General features: G+C 33.4%; 1 protein-coding gene across 1 annotated transcript; it reads left to right on the top strand.

Moving 5' to 3' along the window:
* The first annotated feature begins 16,851 nt into the window (after nucleotides 1–16,851).
* Nucleotides 16,852–18,189, top strand: LOC137826209 (zinc-finger homeodomain protein 2-like). The gene has a single exon (XM_068632095.1). The coding sequence runs from the start codon at nucleotides 17,100–17,102 to the stop codon at nucleotides 17,886–17,888; it is 789 nt and encodes a 262-aa protein (XP_068488196.1). The 5' UTR covers nucleotides 16,852–17,099; the 3' UTR covers nucleotides 17,889–18,189.
* The last annotated feature ends 3,572 nt before the right edge of the window (nucleotides 18,190–21,761 follow it).

Below are 21,761 nucleotides of genomic sequence, written 5' to 3'. Positions count from 1 at the left end.
GTGTTTTCCCATTCTGCCAACAGTCACAGACACAATCCTCACCTCCATTACAAGGTATTTTGCCCACTATTGACATTGACTTACCCACTCCTGTCCAACATTCACTCGATCAACCTTCTTCTCTTACTCATCACAATGCACCTGAACCCCCATCAAACCAACCTTCTTCTCCTACTCGTCACAATACACCTGAACCTCCATCAGACCAACTCTCTTCTCCTACTCGTCACAATGCACATGAACCTCCATCAAACCAACCTTCTTCTCCTACTCGTCATAATACACCTAAACCTCCAGTAGGCCAACCTTCTTCTCCCATGCCAAGAAGTCTAGCACCCGTTACCAAACCTCCTCTAACCGACCTTCCTGTTTGACGATCCAGTCGCACATCAACCCCACCTTCCTGGCTTCAAGACTACATAACGGGATCTCAAGCCAATCATTCGACCACTGCCCAAGACCGGCTGAACGGAACCAGGTATTGTATGCATCATTTTCTTTCTAATTCACGATTTTCTTCTACACATAGTACATATCTTGCTAACATCACAGCCACCAAAGAACCTCACATTTATGCTCAAGCTATCCTTGATCCAAATTGGAAAAAAACAATGGACGAAGAGCTTTCCGCCTTGCAACTAAATCAAACGTGGACCTTGACACCGTTACCCGTTGGGCAGAAACCCATCGGATGCAAATGGGTCTATAAAATAAAGTACAATTCAGATGGTAGCGTCGACAGATATAAGGCGCGCCTTGTCGCAAAGGGGTACACTCAGATTGAAGGTGTCGACTATTCTGAAACTTTTTCAACAACAGAAAAATTAACAACTTTGAGGTGTCTTCTCACCATTGCAGCAGCCAGAAATTGGTTTACTCACCAGCTAGATGTGCAAAATGCCTTCTTACATGGCACATTGCATGAAATTATTTACATGGACTTGCCACCCAGGCATCATTGACAGGGGGAGAACATTGTATGTCAACTCAACAAATCCCTTTATGGTCTCAGACAAGCATCTCGAACATGGTTTTCAAAATTTTCTCATGTGATTAAATCTGTAGGATTTCAACAGTCCAAGACAGATTACTCTCTATTCACAAGACAGAATAACTCATCATTTACTGTCCTTTTGATTTATGTGGATGATATTCTTTTGACAGGAAATGATTTGACAGAAATTCAGCGAGTTAAAGATTGTCTATTACAACAATTTTGCATTAAAGATCTTGGAGACCTAAAATATTTTCTAGGGATTGAATTTTCTCATTCCAAAGCTAGTATTTACATGTCCCAAAGAAAATATGCGCTTGATATTTTGCAGGATACAGGACTCACAGGTGCTTGTCCAGACAAATTTCTAATGGAACAATACCTAAAACTCACACGAGACGATGGAGAGTTATTAAAGGATCCAGTCAAATACAGGCGACTCGTGGGACGATTGATATAGCATTTTCGGTTCGGACCCTAAGTCAATATATAAAGGATCCATAGAAACCTCATTGGGATGCTGCAATTCGAGTCCTAAAGTACATCAAAGGATCACCAGGACAAGGATTGCTATTGCCATCCGAAAATAAACATTGACAGCTTATTGCGACTTAGACGGGGAGGTTGTCAGACAACTCGGAGATCAGTATCTGGGTATTGCATTTTTCTTGGTTCTTCTATTATCTCATGGAAGTCAAAAAAACAGACAAACGTATCAAGATCATCAGCGGAAGCAGAATACCGCGCGATGGCCATTACTTGTTTGGAGATAGTTTTGTTGCGATATCTGTTGCAGGATTTAAAGGTTTCATGTAACTTGCCAGCTCAACTTTTCTGTGACAATCAAACGGCATTACATATAGCAGCAAACCCAGTATTTGATGAACGCACAAAACACATTGAGATAGACTGTCACATTGTGCAAGAAAAATTACAAGCTGGATAATCAGTCTTTCATATGTACCGACACAGTATCAGCTCGCAGATATTTTTACAAAGGCATTAGGCAAGGAACGGTTTTTGACGCTACGACACAAGTTGAGGGTTCATGATCTTCACCTACCAACTTGAGGGGGAGTATTAAGGAAATAATAATTATCAAATTATATGCAATTATTGTATGCAATATTGTACCCAATTATATGCAATTAATTTAATAATTATAAAATCTCATGATTAGTATCCCTAGCTAATTAGATTGTAATTTGGAGAGAGAAACTCCCTATATATTTCCTATACATGAAGTGATGTAACCATACACATAAGAGAATAAGAAACATTTCTTTTTCTTACAATTTTTTATCATTTTCTTATAAGTTGTACATGACTCTTATATACTTAATTATTCTAAACATAGAAAGCGTGATTAAAATATTTCATTAATCTTAATCACTTTAGAAATTCAGAATTTATTTATAATACTCTAGATAAAATATTATTTATGTATTTTGTGGGAGATGAACATTATATAAAGGATCTAGATAATAAAACACAACTGGATTTACTAAAATACTTTTTTAATTCCAAGTCAACACAAAAGACAAAATATTTACTTTAATTCTTACAAGAAAAAGAGATTTCACCAATGCATGCAACCTTGAGAATCTGGCATCTTTGTGGCATTGTGCGAAGGGATAGACATTCATGAAACTTTTTTAATGGATTATAAGCCTCAAACAATGTTAAGATAATGTAAACAAGAAAATACACCATAAAATGATTTATTGGGAGAAAAATCAGTGAAGGATTTATTTAATCTCATCTTGATACAATAAAGGATTTATTTAATCTAATCTTTATACAATTCACTAGTTCAAAGAAACATATTTACCACATTAATTCACGGTACTTTTACTGTCAAATGTTGTTCATCAAAATGCGGTGGCGATTTTGAAATTAAAACGAGTGTAAAACGGTGGTTGTGGGTGAAACCGTTATTTTAGACCAAAACTGTTTGGTCTAAAACTGCGGTTTTACCTAAGAATCGTTGTTTTAGAGTCATTTTATTACTCTAATTTGAAGCGTACCACTTACGCTTTCATTTTTTATTTGTCTTTTCGCTTGTCTTACTCTCGTGCTCTATACTTCTTCTTCATCTTCGTTGCAACATTCACTCATTCTAAATTCTTTTTCCTTCACATTCACTGATTTCCATTCTCCTCCTTTGCTTATTGGTTTCTCCTTTTTGTTTCCCATATTGGTTTCTCTCCTCCATTGGTAAAGGTTTTCTTGGTTGTCATCACTATTTCATTGGTTGCAACCATTTTTTTTTCATTGGTTTCTTGGTACCACCACTAGTTTCATTGTCGGTGCTAGCCGCCACCACCACCGCTGCTAGTCACCATCGCCGCTCTCCTTCACCACCGTTCTGCCTTCACACACAATGTTTCGTGGTGTTTTTATTTTTTTAAATATTTTTTAGTATTATTAATTTGTATATTTTTTATTTTTTATAATTTATATTATTTTTAATTTATATTTATATTATGTTAGTTTTTAGGTTAGAATAGAATTATTAAATTGTTAGATTGTAAATAAATTTATATTATTTAGAATTTATAATTAATTTAATGATTTTTAATTTGTATATTTAGTATTTATTATAATTTGTATTTATTATTAATTTATATTATGTTAGTTGTTATGTTAGAATAGAATTATTGTTTTAGTATTGAGTCCAGAGGTGTTCGACCCTCGACAATTGATACATGTTGGTATTGAGTACAAGGGTGTTCGACCCTTGACAAACATGAGATTTCACACTCATTAGTGAACACCTGAATGACCATTATAGAATATAATGGATTGAGATTAGATTAACTCTGCTCGCATAAGAGATGAGTACGAAAGAGGAGTAGAAGAATTTATACAATTTGTGCAACGTAACACCAACAATAGTGTTCATGATGGAGTAAAGTTTAGGTGTTTATTAATTCTTTCAACGAAAGGAGATTGGATGTTAACAAAATCAGGGAGCACCTTCTATGTGATGGGTTTCTTTGATCCTATACAACATGGACATGGCATGGTGAGTTATTAAATTTACCAAGTGTTTTCGTATCCGAAGAATATGTAGGGTCCACCATGGATGATGTAGTACATGGTGAAGTACATGATGATCGATTGGAGGACATGATTTGTGGTGTTGGAGCTGAGTCTTTTACAGAAGCGCATAGATATGGAAGTATGTCAAGTGATGCTGAGACTTCATTGTATCCTAGATCAATTAACTTCATATGGTAGTCGGCGGTGTTAAAACTGATGAATTTGAACGAAATAAATGGATGGATTGATAAAAGCTTCACGAAATTGCTTCAGTTGTTGAAGGATATGCTTCCAAAGGAAAATAATCTACCTAATCGTAATTATAAGGCCAAATATATTTGTTGTTCGATGGCATGGAGTATAAAAAGATACATGCATGTCCTAATGATTGTATATTATACAGGAAAGATTTTGAATTGTTGGAAAATTGTCCGAGGTGTGGGTTATGATATTATTGAAGAGATAGAAAAGAATGGACCCCCAATAAAGGTTATGTGGTATCTTCCCATCATTCCAAGGATGAAGCGTTTGTTTGCAAACCCAAATGATGCTAAGAATCATAAATGGCATGCAAATGAGAGGAAATGTGATGCCATGTACCCACATTCAGATGATTCTATTCAATGGAGAAATTTGATGACGAGTTTCCAGGGTTTGGTAATGAGTCAAGAAATATCCGACTTGGTTTAACTATAGACAAAATGAATCTGTTTGGTAATATGAGTATGAATCACATTACATGTTACTAGTTATTTACAACTTACCTTCGGGATTGTGCATGAAATGAAAATAAAGGTTGAGTGAACTAGTATAAAATTGGCTGAGTAAATCTCTCTCTCTCTCTCTCTCTCTCTCTCTCTCTCTCTCTCTCTCTCTCTCTCTCTCTCTCTCTCTCTCTCTCTCTCACTCACTCACTCACTCACTCCTTATAAACTGTTTGTTTTAATTATGCTTTTCCTGCTACTATAAACAACCGATTAAAACGAAGTTTCAACCGATTGAAATTGTTAAAGCTTCATTCTTATTCAATATTTGCACAAATCTTTGATAAACAATTCACCCCCCTCTTGGTTAAGCCATTAATTCTAACAATTGGCATCAAGAGCTAGGTTCTTGAAAAATATTCAAGTTCTGTTTTTCTGAAAAACTGTTTTAATGGCTAGAAAGTTTTCCTTTGGGGAAGGTGCCTCTTTGAATAAACCACCTCTGTTTTCTGGTGAAAATTATAAGCTTTGGTGTATAAGAATTAAATTCTGTGTTGATTCATTAGATAGAGAAATCTGGAATGTTATTTAAAATAATCTTGCTTCATCTAAAAATGAAAGAGATCACCTTGATTGTATAGCTAAGAACATAATTGTCTTTGTCCTTGATTCTGATGAACTTCTCAAAGTTTCAAAGTGTATCTCAGCCAAAGAAATGTGGGATACTCTTGAGAGAATTCACAAGAACTCAAGGAGTGCTTGGATGGACAAGAATGAGTCCTCTGCTGATTCATCTGCTTTAGAATTCAAGATGGAGGTCTATCTTATGGCAAGAGAAGAATATGGGTCAAACCAAGTAAGTACATCTTCTTCCAATAAATGTGAAAGTTATTTCCAACTTCTTAAGGCTTTCCAAGAGACTCATGAAGAAGCTAAAAGATTAACCCCTTCAAATAATCGGTTGAAAAGGGAAAACAACTAGTTGAAAGAGAAAATCAAAGTTCTGGAAAAAGATTTGGACAATTCAAATGCTGATTTTGAAAATCTTGAAATGATTTATCAAAACTCCTCTTGCAAGTGTGATTCTAGTATTGCATAAATTGTGAATCTCTTCAAAAGAAAGTCTTGTATCTTGTGAAAATTTTTGACACAATTTCAAAAGGAAAATCAAATCTTGAGAATGTTTTAGCATCTCAAAAGTGTGATTTTGGGAAATCTGGTTTGGGTTTTAACCCATAAAGCAAAAACAGTGGTTGTTCAAAACCTTTTTCAACCATCACAAAAAATTAATCGGTTAAAAGGTCGAAACAACCAATTGTTTTTTGTTTCTACTGTATGAGAAAGGACCACTCTGTTAGATTATGTAAAATTAGAAAGTTTTTTTGTTCCTAAAGGTATCCTAAAGTGGGTTCCTAAGAATCCTAAGGTTCCTTGGAATCATACTAACATTCATGGTTTCAAATTTGTTAGGGGACCAGATCTTGCCACCTGATTTTGAATTTTGTAGGATTGCTTGGTGAGAAAACAACATTTGTGGTACTTAGATAGTGGCTGCTCCAGCAATATAACTGGAGATGCATCAAAATTTGTCAGCATCACTCTCAAACAGGAAGGGCATGTGACCTATGGAGACAACAACAAAGGAAAAATCATTGGTAAAGGTACCATAGGAAATGAAAACAGCTTCCTAATCCATGATGTGCTTTATGTAGAAGGACTCAAACACAACCTGCTCCACATTAGTTAGCTAAGTGACAGAGGCTACCAAGTCACTTTCAGAACAAATTCTTGTCAGATCTAGTTTCCAAACTCAAAGGAAGTTCTACTTGTTGGTAAGAGATCAAACAATGTCTATTTGCTTGGTATTTCTAACTCTACATTTGTTGGATGTCTCTTAACAAAGCATGAGGAATCTTGGCTTTGGCATAGAACGTTTGCTCATATACATATGAATCACTTGAATAAACTGATTTCAAATTATCTTGTTATTGGCTTACCCAAACTCAAGTTTGAGAAGGAACATGTGTTTGAGGCTTGTCAAAAAGGGAAACAAACAAGAAAATCTTTTAAACTGGAAAATTTTGTTCCCACTTCAAAACCTCTTGAGCTATTACACATGGATCTCTTTGGTCCTTCTAGAACTATGAGTCTTGGAGGAAATTTGTATGCTCTTGTGGTTGTAGATGATTTTTCCAGGTTTACTTGGACCATATTCCTACACTCAAAGAAGGAGGTCTATACTGAATTCAAGAAGTTAGCAAAAAGGTTGCAAAACACCTCCTGCAGCAAAATTGGAGCAATTAGAAGTGACCATGGTGGATAATTTCAGAATGAGAAATTTAGCAACTTTTGAAACAAGCTAGGTATCTTCCACAACTTCTCTGCACCAAGAACACCTCAACAAAATGGAGTGGTAGTGAGAAAGAACAAATCACTGGAAGAGTTAGCAATGACAATTCTGAATGAATCATCCATGCCAAAGTGCTTTTGGGATGATGCGGTAAGTACAACATGTTATATGATGAATCGTGTGCTTATCAGGCCAATCTTGAAGAAGACCCCTTATGAGCTGCTAAATGGAAGAAAGGCTCACATAAGCCACCTAAAAGTCTTTGGATGCAGATGCTACATCCTAAATAATGGTATAGAAAATCTGGGTAAGTTTGATGCTAAAGCTGACAAAAGTATTTTTCTTGGATACTCTCTATCTAACCATGCATATAGGGTTTACAAAAGAAGCTTATGATTGTTGAAGAATCTATGCATGTTGTTTTTATGAAACTAACAAATTTGAGCAAGGTTTAACAAAGATTGGTGCAAAAGAAGATGAGCAGAATATCTTCCTGAAGAATCTGGAAAACAGTACAAAAATTCAACCGGTTGATTCTGCGAAACAACCGATTGAAAATCTGCAACAGAGTGATCTTCCAAAAGATTGGAGGATTCCTATAGATCTCTCTGTTGACAACATCATTGGACAAATCAACAAGGGTGTGTCTACTAGAAGGAGTGTGGCAAACTTCTGCAACCATACAACTTTTATCTCCAATATTGAACCAAAGTCAATCAATGATGCACTCAAGGATGAGCATTGGACAACAACTATAATGAAGAGCTCAACTAGTTTGTAAGGAATGATGTGTGGTTCCTAGTTCCTAAAGCAGCTCAAATAAATGTCATAGGAACAAAATGGGTTTTCAGAAACAAGTCAGATGATTCAGGTGTCATCACAAGAAACAAGGCAAGGCTTGTTGCTAAGGGTTACAACCAAGAAGAAGGGATTGACTATGATGAGACCTTCGCACCAGTAGCAAGGTTAGAAGCTGTAAGACTCTTATTAGCCTTTGCATGCATGAATGGATTCAAGTTATTTCAGATGGACGTGAATAGCGCTTTTCTAAATGGGTTGGTGAATGAAGAGATCTTTGTATCACAACCACCTAGATTTGAAGATCACCAATATCCTAATCCTGTAAACAAGTTGAAGAAAGTCTTGTATGGCCTTAAGCAAGCACCAAGGCAATGGTATGAAAGGTTAAGTTGTTTTCTTCTATCTCATCAATATGAAAGAGGGAAGATTGATAAAACCCTTTTCATCAAGAAATTTGATTATGGTATAATCTTAGTCCAAATATATGTAGATGACATTATCTTTGGATCTTCTAATGAAAAATTGTGTGAAGATTTTGTAAAAGCTATGCAGGGAGAATTTGAGATGTCAATGATGGGGGAACTCTCTTTCTTTCTTGGGATGCAAATCAAGAAATCTAGAGAAGGCATCTTCTTGTGTCAATCCAAGTATTGCAATGACATAATAAAAAAGTTTGAGATGGAGAGCTATAAAGTTGCAACAACACCTATGTCTACAAATTGTTACTTAAGTGTTGATGAAGCTGGAACAGCAGTTGACCAAACTAAATACAGGGGGTTGATAGGTTCTCTACTATATCTTACTGCAAGTATACATGATATTATGTTTGTTGTTTTCCTTTGTGCAAGGTTCCAATCCAGTCCTAAGGAATCTCATCTTAAAGCTACCAAAAGGATCATAAAGCATCTTAAAGGCACAACATTTGTGGGTTTATGGTATCCTTCTCACTCTCCTATTCATCTAGTAGGATACTCTGACTTTGATTTTGCAGGATGTAAATTAGATAGGAAGAGCACAATTGAGACATGCCATCTACTTGGATCAAGCCTCATATCATGGCACAACAACAAACAATCGTGTGTAGCACTATCAACAGCTGAAGTCGAATATATAGTTGCAGGGAGCTGTTGTGCACAAATCTTGTGGATCAAACAACAGCTTGAAGACTTTGCATTAAAGATAAGAAGGGTCCCTTTATTGTGTGACAACACAAGTGCAATAAATCTCACAAAAAATCAGGTTCAACACTCCAGAATCAAGCATATTGAGATTAGACATCACTTCATTCCTGACCATGTCAGCAATGGAGATTGTGAGATTCAGTTTGTTGCCACAGAAAGCCAGCTTGCAGACATTTTCACAAAACCCTTATCCAAGGACAACTTTTATTCTCTAAGGAATGAGTTGGGCATAATTGATATGCATGTTTTATCTTAAGTTTTTTTTTTTATCCTTCCTTTTGTCTATTTGTGAAGACAAATAGGGGGATAAGTGTTTGGGATATGTAATGTTCTAATATCTGCATTTATTTTTGCTTTTGAACATTGCTATAACTGTTATAAACTACTATAACTGGTTTATGTTTGACATTTGAAACTTATTTGAAACTCTGATACAAAATTTCAACCAGTTATTCCTGCGAAATAACCAATTGTTTATCTGTGTTGCACCTTTGTATGTTTGACTGGTTTCTCACATTGATTTGGTTGATGTTCCTCTTTTAAAATCACCTAGTGGGAACTGGTTTGTGGTGCCTGTTTGATTGGAATAGATCATCCTGTATGTCTATGTTTGCTTATAAATGCATGTTATACAGATTCTAAACAAGAACATTCCAAAAAGAATCCCAAGGATTTGTCTCCATCAAATAGGGGGAGATTGTAGAACATGAGAGCTTTAATGTTTCAAATCCATGATGAAGGTTGAAGTTGTGCTGCTTTTGGTTTGGGTATAGTCTAGGGTGTTTAGAATCTTTGTAAAGATCTTTCCTAGTCCCTTGCACAAGCTTGCTCAATCTGTTTTAAAAGATAAAAGTGTTTTTCTAATCAAAGAGAAAAACAACCGGTTGAATCCTCGAAATAATCGATTGTTTGTCACTTAGCTTTTTTGAAGGTTTTAAAACTGTTTTTGACTTGGTTAAATAACTGCCTAACCAATTCAACTGGTTAAAACGTCTTTTCAACCGGTTGATTATGACATTTCATAACAACTTTTTGAAAGTGAAACTCCAAAGCCTGAGCCACCTGCAGTGAGGGATTTAACATGGAAGGTCGTTTGACCGAAGAAGACCCCACCTCCACGTTAGCTTGAGCCTTAGGCGGTCGGCCTCTCTTCTGGTTCACCGTTGGGGCGGCCAGAGCGCTAGCCGGGATCACATCCACAGGAACAACTAGGTTGCCCTTTCCCACCGCTTCAAAATTGCTAATTTTCTTGTTGGTTTCCTGCAGCTTCAGGTTGCTCGTGAAATTGCTCAACGATGGATCCATCAGAGTAATATTAGTTGTAAAGTACATACAAAATGGAACATCAACATGACGAATACAAAGCCAAATGCAAGAAATCTACGTACCAGTGAAGTTCATTCTTGAATGACCCATACAAAGCTATCAACTCTCGGGTGGGTAATTTGTAAGGGAGCTGATCAAAAATCACCAAAACTGACTTGTCCAGTAGCGACATGAACGAGCGCACCCAAGTATCGAGCTGGGTCGGATTCTGAGTCCAGTGAATAGGGAACTTTGTTTGACCCTCGAAAGTATAAAAGTAGTCACAGCCATCTGGTTCCATAAATTTTTTTATACGAAGTAGTAAAGGCTGCAAACCGAACATTCCCTGGTCAGTCGATAACGACAACCAACTCACAGGAATACTGGGATGAGTGTTATAATAAAGCAGAAAATACTGAGGAGTTGGAATAAGTTGAAAGAGATCACACAGAACTCGGAACGCTTGAAAGATCGTCCACGAGTTAGGATGTAATTGGGTAGGAGCCACGTTAAGGATTCGAAGGACCCCATGGTAAAATCATCAAAAGGTAGGGTTATGTGCAGGTCAAAAAAGAAAGTATTATATACAAAGAAAATCATGCGGCGCGTTTTCCCGAACGTCAAGGTACCTCCTATTTATAGCAACCTTAAGATAAAACCAATACTCTCATATTCCCTTTCATCCAACGGCTTGTGCCACTCGACATACGAAACGCCACAAGATCTTTACCGTCAAAACCCATATGATGGAACAGTGCATATCAGAATGGCGGTTTCCCCTCAAAAGTTGCATTTCTGCCAAGCATTAAATGATGTCAACGGTCATGTCTCACCTAGGGAACACAACCAGTTATTTTCAACTCTTCAGAAATTACTCTCTTCGAGTCTAGAGGCAAGTGTATTGGTCGGTACCGGACGACCAGGGACCGACTGACCAAGGTAAAATAACAACATAATGAACACAATAAATAACTATTATTACTAGCAGTTACCACTGACATTGAATAAGTAACGGTTGTCATTAGTAACTAGGAAGTGTCATTAATAAGAATCATTAGCATTAAATGAATCAAGGAGAATATCCCGAACAGTAACGAAGAAAAAGGAATGACACTCGTATAAAAGGGGGCTAAACAAAGGAGGAAGGTACGTTTTTCAGATCCCAATATAGCACACTTGAAACAGAACACTGACTTGAATGTCTGATTTGAGCGTCAGAGTGCAATCGCAGGTACCCCAGCCGACCGAGCGACAACAATAAAGGAAGGAGATAGAAGAAAAGATATGGACACATCAACCACTCACCAACAAACTTAAGTACTATCTAGGCCCCTCACCGGTACATCAAATAATTACGTAATAAAATTAATCTAATTAAATTGTGTTTAATTAATCTAAAATAAATAAATGTTGTAGAGATCAATAAGCTTAACCCATTAGAAATATAGGAGTAAGGGTAAAGTTTTTAGACTATTTTTTTATGTGTAACAACAGAAAAAATAAGGCTAAATCAATTACTTAATTTCTATGTTAATACCTATTTAATTTGGTTTGAAGCATTAAAACCTTCTTTTAAGTTTTTTTATTTTAAAATTATTATTAATTTGATATTTTTATTAATGAGTACAAATGAAAAAATTGATGTTGATTTAAAAATTAAAAAATAAGTTTTTTAATTAGTAAAGAAAATTAAATCGAAGAAACATTTGTTATATGTATTTTTCTGTTGAAGAAGAGTGAGTAACATAATTCAGTGTGTTGGTTGGTGTCTCTTTTTCAGGAAAATGGATGCCAAATGTGGTTTCCGTCCCGCTGACATGATAGTGACATCAGTACGGTCACCACTCATAAAACAAAAACCCTTCCATCCCTCTCTTCCTTCTTCCTTCTTCCTTCCCTTCTCCCCCATTTCATTTATGATTTTAACATTTGATAATATTTTCATCACATTATTTTAATATTAAAAATAAGAATATTTTATAATATATAAAGTAGATGTAAAATTTATTTTATAAACTAATTTTATAAAAAAATTTATTTTATAAACTAATTTTATAAAAAAATTTATCAATAAAGAATAAATATATTTAAATTAGAGTATTTAATGTTGTTTCAGTATACAAAATAATCTAGACTAATGTTTCCACCTATATATAAAAGACACAACAATATCGTTTGACTTAAATTTAAGTTCAACTTTTAATATAATATTAGATATTTTATAATATATAAAATTAGCATAAATTTCATTTTGTCGTTGAATTTAAAGTGTAATACTTATTATTTTATTTTACTTTTATTAAAAATAAATTATTTTGATTTTTTATTGCTGATGAAATAAAAATCCATGATCATCATTATAGTGATAACAATAATTTCTTATTTCTATCTTTCTTTTTATTAATAAGCCGATGTTAATTGATAATGTATTATTTGTGGTTCATGTTATAAGTTATTATCATCAAGTCACATAAAAAAATGTTGATTTATTTTTAAAAAATAAAACTATATTTAAAATATTTAAAATAGTAGAACAAGTTGAAAAAAGTAAAAACACTATTAAAGTTAATTATACTTTTAAAGTTGAATAATTATTTGGATCCTTCAAATTCATCGTTTTCTAACTAGTTTTTTAAGTAAGATTTGTTTTTACAATAATTCTTGGTATGAATGATTGCGTATGTATATTCCTCCTCAAAGTGACATTGATTGGTTTGTTGTATCTCTCTTTTTATTCCTCACATTAAAATGAAAAAAAAAAAAACTAGTACAAGTAGAACACAAGTTACTTAATACTGAGTTTAGAATCATTGAAATATGATAATAAATTTTACGTTTGTGACATTTTTAAAATGAAAATGGCATATATTTTTATAGTAGTTTTATTTTTTTACCATCGATATTAAGTGAACACAAAGGTTATCAACTTGTTTGATTAACACTAAGTAAAGTCCAAATACGCTCTTTAGAGAACCTTTTTTTTTATATATTAGAGACAAATTTGTTTCACTTGGGCAAAATTTTATAAATAATATTTAAGTATTTAATTTAATTACATACTTAAGTTTAAATTTGGAACTACTAATTAAAATAAATACTATAAAAAAATCATTAAATTAAAATTAATTTTAAAGACAAAAATTATTAGTCACTATATTCACTAAATTAGATAATATTTCAAAAACTAAAAAACTTATTGATATTTAAATTAATTTCTATTATTAATAAATAATTTTTAAATTGATATTTATAATAAAAGAAACTACTTTACATACTAATAATTATTTTAGTTCATAAGATAATATCTAATTTAGTCAATATAATTAATTTTTTTCTTCTAAAATTAGTTATTAAAATTGGTTTTATTTAGTAATTTTTTTAAAAATAATTGGTATGTATTTGTGTGATTGATTATACTTCAATTTATTGGAATACTATTAAATGTAAAAAATTTTCACATATACACAAGTTAAAGAGTTTTAAATTAGCATTAAGAGTTTTTAGAAAGTTTGTACAACAAATCAAATCAAAATTGATGTGGTTTTGGTTGAATAGTTGATCCGTGGTTGTTTGGTTTTTCATTGAAAAAGAAAGGAATCAAGAATGATTTGAACAAAAGCTTATTTGTTATAAGTTACAGCTTTTGTCCAAACTATTCCAAACAGAAAATCAAATACACTATGAAGGATCCCTCATCCAGCAGGTATGGTCCAAGAAAGCCATTCCAAATGTTCATTCCTTTTAAGAAAATCAACCCAACTCTAGGTCTTCTCCTGTACTTCTAAGAAAGACAAAAGCATAAAACATAAAAAATAAATGCATCATTTTCCCTGTAAAAATAAAAGTATAGCCCTGTTCACTGTTTTTTCTAATTGTTACTTAAAATTAACTCATGCATCTTAACTTTTGAAAAAGTTTAAATGAAAAATAGCTTTTATAAGAATTAATAATTGGATAAGATTTTATTTTGAATATTTTTTCCCAAAACACTTGTACAACAATGAATTATAAAAAAAATTAAAGAAGTTTCTTTATGAGTTAAAATTACTTTATGAAATTAATTTATAAAAGAATCTCATTAGTTTCTATAAATAATTTCTAAAAGTGTGGCCAAAGAAATGTTAAGTTATTTTTAATGGAGTTTTATATTACGACAAATATATAAATCATCTTCAATTGAAAGTGTTGAGGAAGGGAAAGTGCAGAATAGTTGTTTATTTATTGGTTTATTGTTTCATATTATAAGCATTTTTGCTTTTGATTGCATGATGAGGATATATCTGCCATGAGATTGCCTAGGGAAAAAAGATTCCTCTGAAAAGAAAAGAAAAACCCTAAAATTGAACATTTGGTCTTCAAAATGAGAAGTGTTTGATAAATTGTAGGTATTGGGAAAACTTACACCTGAAGCTCCTCGAGATCTGACCAAATCTTGTTTGAGTTCTTCACATGAATTATTTTGAACATGTTTCGAGGGTCAGCTGCTCTGAACTTGGGCCTCCTTTGTCTACACCAATAATGCTTCTTCCTATCCATAATTGCTTTTCATCCTTTTCTCTTCTCACTTCTTCCTCTTCTCTCCATTCCAATCATCTATCATTCACATCTCTTACACTTCACACATAAATGGAGATTCTCTCTTCCATTTTTGTTACATATACATTTTTAGTCTACTAATTCAACATTTCTTAAGAATCTTCTCACACTGAATTTTTGTGATTATAAAAAATATCTAAATAAGTGTTATGTGTGTATTGAAATTAAGTTTAAAATTCATTTCTTTGGTTTCTTAATAGTGAGAGTTATTTGAACTTTATCATAATATATGTATACATATAGTGTGTGAGGTAGAATATTAAATAGTAATAAATTAACATGACATCTAACTAATTCTTTAAGGTTACTTAATCAACATCGAATCCTACCAAAGCAAAATTTCTTGTACCTGAAGTTTTTCTTGAAAAGCTTATCATGTACAACGAAACGATTCAGCTTGGGGATAGGTGGTTAGGGCGCCATGTGCTTTGGTTTCAGAGAAAGAAAAATAGTTTGATTGCTATACTTACCAAAAAAGGCATGGAGATACTTACCAAATAGGTGATCAATTTTTTTATTTTATTTATAAATAATTATTTTATAACACCTTATACTAGTTAAATATAAAGAGTATAATGAAGAACCAGTATCTAAAATTCTTTTTGTTTTACTTATAGAGAGATGTTGCAATAGAGAAGAGAGAGAATAAGGGATAAAGTTCTAATCACTTCCATTAACTGTGCCCGTTTTTTCCTTATTCAAGCCGATGAACAATTGAAAACGTGTATTCCAGAAATACCATAGACTTGAATTAAGAAAACCCCACAAGCACCCCAGCCCCTCTCTAAAAACATGCTTCCTTCATTTGTGCCGGAATAGAATTATTGTCACCTATTCCAGAACCACCATCTTCTCCAACCTCATCATTGTAGATAACAACATTAATGGAGATTCTCCTGGTGGACACGAAAGCGCAAAATGTGAGAAGTAAAAAGGAAATAACAAGAGTTTAAAGTGAAACATTAACCAAGTTTGATCTGAGAAGGAGAATATAATGTATGTAGATTTTATGAATGAAGAGAGCATATAGAGGTATTGTTTTTGGGAAAGGTGATTAAGTATATTTATGATTATTTGACATAGACAGCGTAAAGATAAGAAGGAAGTAGTAAGCAAAAAGGTGAGGAATGAGAGAGAAGAGAAGAGAAGGGAGGAGGATAAGGTTAAGTGGTAAGGGTAATCCATGAGAATGAGAAAGAGAAAGAGAATAATGATAATAATAAAATTTAATAGTGTGAGGGAAGAGTGATGTCATGTCCTGTCGGAGAAGGAGGGCACGTAGGCAGCTCCCATAAATGCAGACAGATTAATTGGTCCGATGTTAAGTCCGTGTCTTAAGTTTTATTTTTATGGTTCCATTTCTGCTCCCAAATTCTTCAACCACATTCACTCCTTCTTCTCCTCCTTTTCCTCTAGCTTTCCCACCAACCATATTCCCTTCTATCTCCATTCTCTACTCAGCTAATTACTCTCCCATTTCCTACAATAAAACCTTTTCTCTAATCTCTTCATTTTTATATTCTTATTATTACATTCTTAATAATGTAACTTCCTTGCATTTTGCAACATCTTTAATAAAAAAGACACAAGGTGGGAAAAAGGGTACAGAAATGGGTTATGGTCAGTTAAAGTAAAAAGTAAATGTCTGAACAAGAATGGTACAGGTGTTAATTATGTAATGGCAAGTATTTGAAAGCCTTTTCTGAGTGAAACAGCTCTTTTCTTCAGACCGGTTATTCATGACCACATCCTCTTCAATCTCTTATCTTCAAACAACAATAATAACATTATTTTATTTAATAATTATTACCATTATTATATATTAAATATATTCATTAATTTAAATCCAATATAAATATATACACTAACACAATCTTACTTAGCTTAGTTCTTATTATTATCTTCCAATCTATCTACTATATTCTATCTTGGTGAAACTCAAAACTCCCCACCCTCAACTCACATGTAGACTAGTACAATAGATCTTCAACTTTCTTCCTTACTTACTTCAACTTCCTCTCAATTCTACAAACCCTAACACAAACAAATCAATTTTGGTTAATAAAAATAAACATTTTTGGGGTTTATTTTCTTCATTTTAGGGAGAGAAGGTGGATAGCGATATGGAATTCGACGACCAAGAGGAGCAGGAGGAGGAAATGGGGATGCCGGAGCCGCCGGTACCCGCGCCGGTGGCAAGTTACGACTCGCTTGGGAACTCGGCGGCGCGCTCCAAAGTTGGAGGCGAGGGACGGAAGGGCGCGTTCGGCGCCGGGGCGGTACGGTACCGAGAATGCCAGAAGAACCACGCCGTGAGCTTCGGCGGCCACGCCGTTGACGGCTGCTGCGAGTTCATGCCGGCCGGAGAGGACGGCACTCTGGAGGCCGTGATTTGCGCCGCCTGCAACTGCCACCGGAATTTTCACCGCAAGGAGATCGACGGCGAGATGACCTCCTTCCACCACCGCGCACAGCCGCCGCCACCGCCGCTTCACCACCACCATCAATTCTCCCCGTACTACCACCACCGAGTCCCGCAGCACCCCGCCGCCGCTGGCTACCTCCACCACCACCTAGCCACGCCTCCAATGGCGCAGCACCGCCCGCTGGCCCTCCCGGCAGCGGCCTCCGGCGGTGGACTCAGCCGCGAAGACGAAGACATCTCGAATCCGAGCAGCAGTGGGGGAGGCGGCGGAGGTGGCGGCGGCGGGGGATCCAAAAAACGGTTCCGAACGAAGTTCACGCAGGAACAGAAGGATAAGATGCTGGCATTCGCGGAACAGCTAGGGTGGAGAATCCAGAAGCACGATGAATCTGCGGTGGAACAGTTCTGTGCTGAGACCAATGTGGAGCGAAAAGTTCTGAAAGTTTGGATGCACAATAACAAGAACACTCTCGGTAAGAAACCCTAATTTCGGAATTATCGTTATAATATAATATATATAATATTCTTTCTCTCGATCTTTCCGTTCGCTTTCAGAGAGAAAATTGTAATTTGAAATTTAATTAATGGAGATGAAGCTAGGGTTCTTCCTTTAGTTAATTTTAGTTTGAGTTTATTCCCATGTTGCCGAAGAGTGCTTAAAGCGCATGATTAGGTTAACATGTACTATTATTGTACATTAATTGCATATTAATTCTGGGTGATTAGTTTGTCTGTAAAGAGATCGAGACCGAATAAAGACAAGGTAGCAGCGAAGTTTATGGGAAAAAGGGACAGTGTTTGTGCAATGTATAATCATACGTGATGGATGCTTAAGATTAGCAGAAGCGATAATTTAGGTTTAGTAAGATAAAGTGAACGTGTAAGACATGCAAATGGAAATTTTGATGAGTCATTAGTTAATGGTTTATCATATTTTTCCGCATTTGATGACATTAACTGCTCCGGCTTTTAATTTGTTGTTTGCATTAACACCTCAAAGTCCCCACCAACCATTTTTGTTCCCGCTTTGGACACATTTATTCAACCTGCGCTGCAGGCTGAGAAATTCATAAATATTCAGAGAGATGAATGGAGGGAGTGAGTGACAGTGATTTGTGAGTGAAGATGAACGATGTAGTATTAATTGGAGGGGAAGTTAGAGTTAGAGTTTGTTCTTGTATTGTCTGGGATGTTTGTGTTTGAGTTTGAGTTTGAGTTTGAGTTTGAGTGGGGATGAGAAAAAAAAAAGGGAAAAGGGAAAAGGAAAAGGGTGGTAAATGAATTGGTGAGGGTTCAATGATTCAATCCCATTCTCGTATATGTTTGGGTAGTGCGGTGTGAAAAGCGAGAAAGTAATGAAAGAACAAAATAAACTATAGGAGAGGAGTGGGTGGGTATTCACGCGGCAAAATCGTACAGTGTTAGCCTGTCGGGTCATGCACAGATTACAGACTTGCAGAACAGAAGTGCAGAAGCCTCCTCCACCCCCACACCCTTACCCCTTTTCAGATTATCATTACCCTTCATTCCATCTTAATTCTCATTCACATTATTTAAATATCATTACTTTTTCTTCTTTTTTTTTTATTATTATAATCTCACTTTCTCTTTCTTTTCTTATTTTTCTGTTAATACAACCCTTATCAATTACATTCTCCACATTATTTTCCTAATAATTAAATTCAACTTACAACAACTCAAATATATTTACGATTACATTCTTCTTCTTATTATTATTCACATATTTTATCATAACATCGTTTTTATTTGTCTCTAATATTGCATGCATGAATTATTTTAACCCCTATTTCTCTTTCTTCTATTTATATTTTTCTTTAAGTTCTCAGTCCTTTTACTCTGCTTTGCTCACTGTTCTATACGGATGTTTTTTGTTATTTACTGGCTATATATACTAAAATTATTCACCAACAACTACAGGTCAAATTTTATGTTTAGTTCAAATTATCCACCAACCACCAGAGCTCAAATTTTATGTTTAGTTCAAATGCCAGTTAGTTAATCAAAAACCCTTTTAAGAGGTTTCATATATAAACTTAACTTAGTTATGGTTTTGGATAGTTTTTTCTTTTTACATTATCATGTTTTTAGTATCTAAAAAATAAGTGAATTTTCGTTTTCTTTTTTAATTTTCTATTTTTATTCTCTCTGAAATTGAAAATCAATATTTTTAATATTTAGTGTTGTATGATACTAAGTTAATTTTTCTTAATGAAATAAAAGGTCAAATAATTATTCCATGTAACATGTACTAATGTTTTCATATAACGTGAGCATCTGACTTCTAAAAAAACTCTTAAGATTTGTAAAATAAAAATTATTTATCTATTTTAAAATAAATACTAATAACTTAAAATATATAGCGATTTGAAATTATCAAGGGATAATTAAAAAAATTATTTTGTAGGAATTAAAATTTTTAATTTTTCATCAGCTAAAAATATATTTAAGCTTTTTTTATAAATATTTTTATTATCAGAAGCATTTTTTATTTATGAGAAAAAAATTAGAACTATACTTTTGCATTTAACTTTTGGAGGAAAATTTAATTGCTCTAATTTTTAAACATACACTAACTGTTATTTTTACTTAAAAAATTACAATTGGATTTGATTATTGTCTTTTCGCTTCTAAAAAAGATAAATATACTTCTGTATTTTATAATTTACTGTTTATTTTTTAAGTTATAATGGAATCTTATAGAAAATAAGTAGCTATTTTACATTAATTATGCATGGAACCTTTAAAAAAGCAAATAAATTAAAATTTATTTAATTTGATTCTATTCTGAGACTAATTTCAAATTCTTATTGGTTTCAATTGTATCACTTTTCCCTTCAAAGCTGAACAAACTACTGATGCTTATTACTACTCTACTGTCTGAGTGATGATAGTTCATTTTGAACAACGAATGAAGTTGGCTTTTATGAATTCCTAGCTTTAGAATTATCGAATTAGTTCCTCAAGGTCAGTTTGTTAATATCAACTTTAAATTAGACTTCAAAAAGTGTAATTAAAAGAAAATAAAGCTTCTATTTCACATGGGTTTATTTGAGTTCTTAAGCTTGGTGTAATGCAGATTAACTTCGACATATAGATAGTTACATCTAAATTATATAAATCACAATGAAAAATAAAAGGATCACCCTCTTCAATTAATTTAAATAAATTACAAAGTATAAATCTTGATTTATAGATAATGTAGCGAGGTTTCGTGGCAGTTTCCTGAATTTAAAATAAAAAATTATTAAGTTTGAAAGAGCAAAATCAACCATCATGTTGAGACTATGGTCCCCTTAGTTATGGATATGTACTAAACATTAATTACTGGTTCTTTTTTTTCTCTGATTAATTAATATTAGTTATCTCCTTATAAATACTCCAACTAGGTCAATACAATGGATCTTAATTCATACTTATTGCTTTACTTATATACATTGCACTGAACTATGCACTGTCTTTTCTGTTAATTTAATTCATGTACGTACGTAGTAGTATCATTACTGGAGTAAGAGTGGGTTACGTTCAGATAAAAGAACAAACTAATTAACGGGACTAAGAAACACTAAAAAGTTATTAATGTTTTAATTACTTGTTATTTTATATTATAAATAATTTTTATTAATTTTTTAGAAACTAATTTATAATTAAAATATTAGTAATTAAATATAAATTAGTAGTATTTAAATACAAATAATTTTTTAGTCTTTAAAACAGTATTTAATTTAATTAATATAATGATTAATTATATTGTCTTTAAATTTAGTTTTTATTTAGTGATTTTTTATAGTAAAATATTGTCCTTAAAAAAAATTAAATATGCAAATAAAATTTATGAAGGTTTAAATGCTGGTGGTTGTAAGAGTGAGTTTTAGTAACCATCAAGAATCCTTATTTTTAAAATTTCGTTATATACTTTTAAATTAGGTTTAACTAAAAATTATATGTAAAGTTTGCGTTACTGTGAAAGAAATTGATTATGTGTATTTATTAGCAAATAAATACTTAAAAACTTGAAAAAAAAAAAGTTTAGCGGCGTGAAATTCATCAATAATGAACTAAAGCACTGTGGTCAACTTAGGTATAAATAAATTAATGTAGAAAGTATTAATGTTTCATAACATCTTTGAAGTTTTTACAGAAGCAAGAATGGAGAGAATGAAGTAGAGTAGAAGGTTTATGGTTGAGCTGCTTCAGAAGAAGGAAAGGCTATACTTATATTTATAGAGACTAATAAGAATTTAATACGAAAATATTGATATTATTATTTACTGTTATGATAGGTATTTGAGTTGGGAGGATTTAGGTTTAGGGCACATGCATATAGATAAATGAAAAGGTA

Source organism: Phaseolus vulgaris, chromosome 8 (genome assembly GCF_000499845.2).
Source record: "Phaseolus vulgaris cultivar G19833 chromosome 8, P. vulgaris v2.0, whole genome shotgun sequence".
Taxonomy (NCBI): Eukaryota; Viridiplantae; Streptophyta; class Magnoliopsida; order Fabales; family Fabaceae; genus Phaseolus; species Phaseolus vulgaris.
This window is presented reverse-complemented; position numbering and strand designations above follow the sequence as displayed.

Bases quoted from the DNA above. Each gene is read 5' to 3' on its own strand.
- LOC137826209 (XM_068632095.1), top strand. From the start codon at position 17,100: ATGGAATTCGACGACCAAGAGGAGCAGGAGGAGGAAATGGGGATGCCG.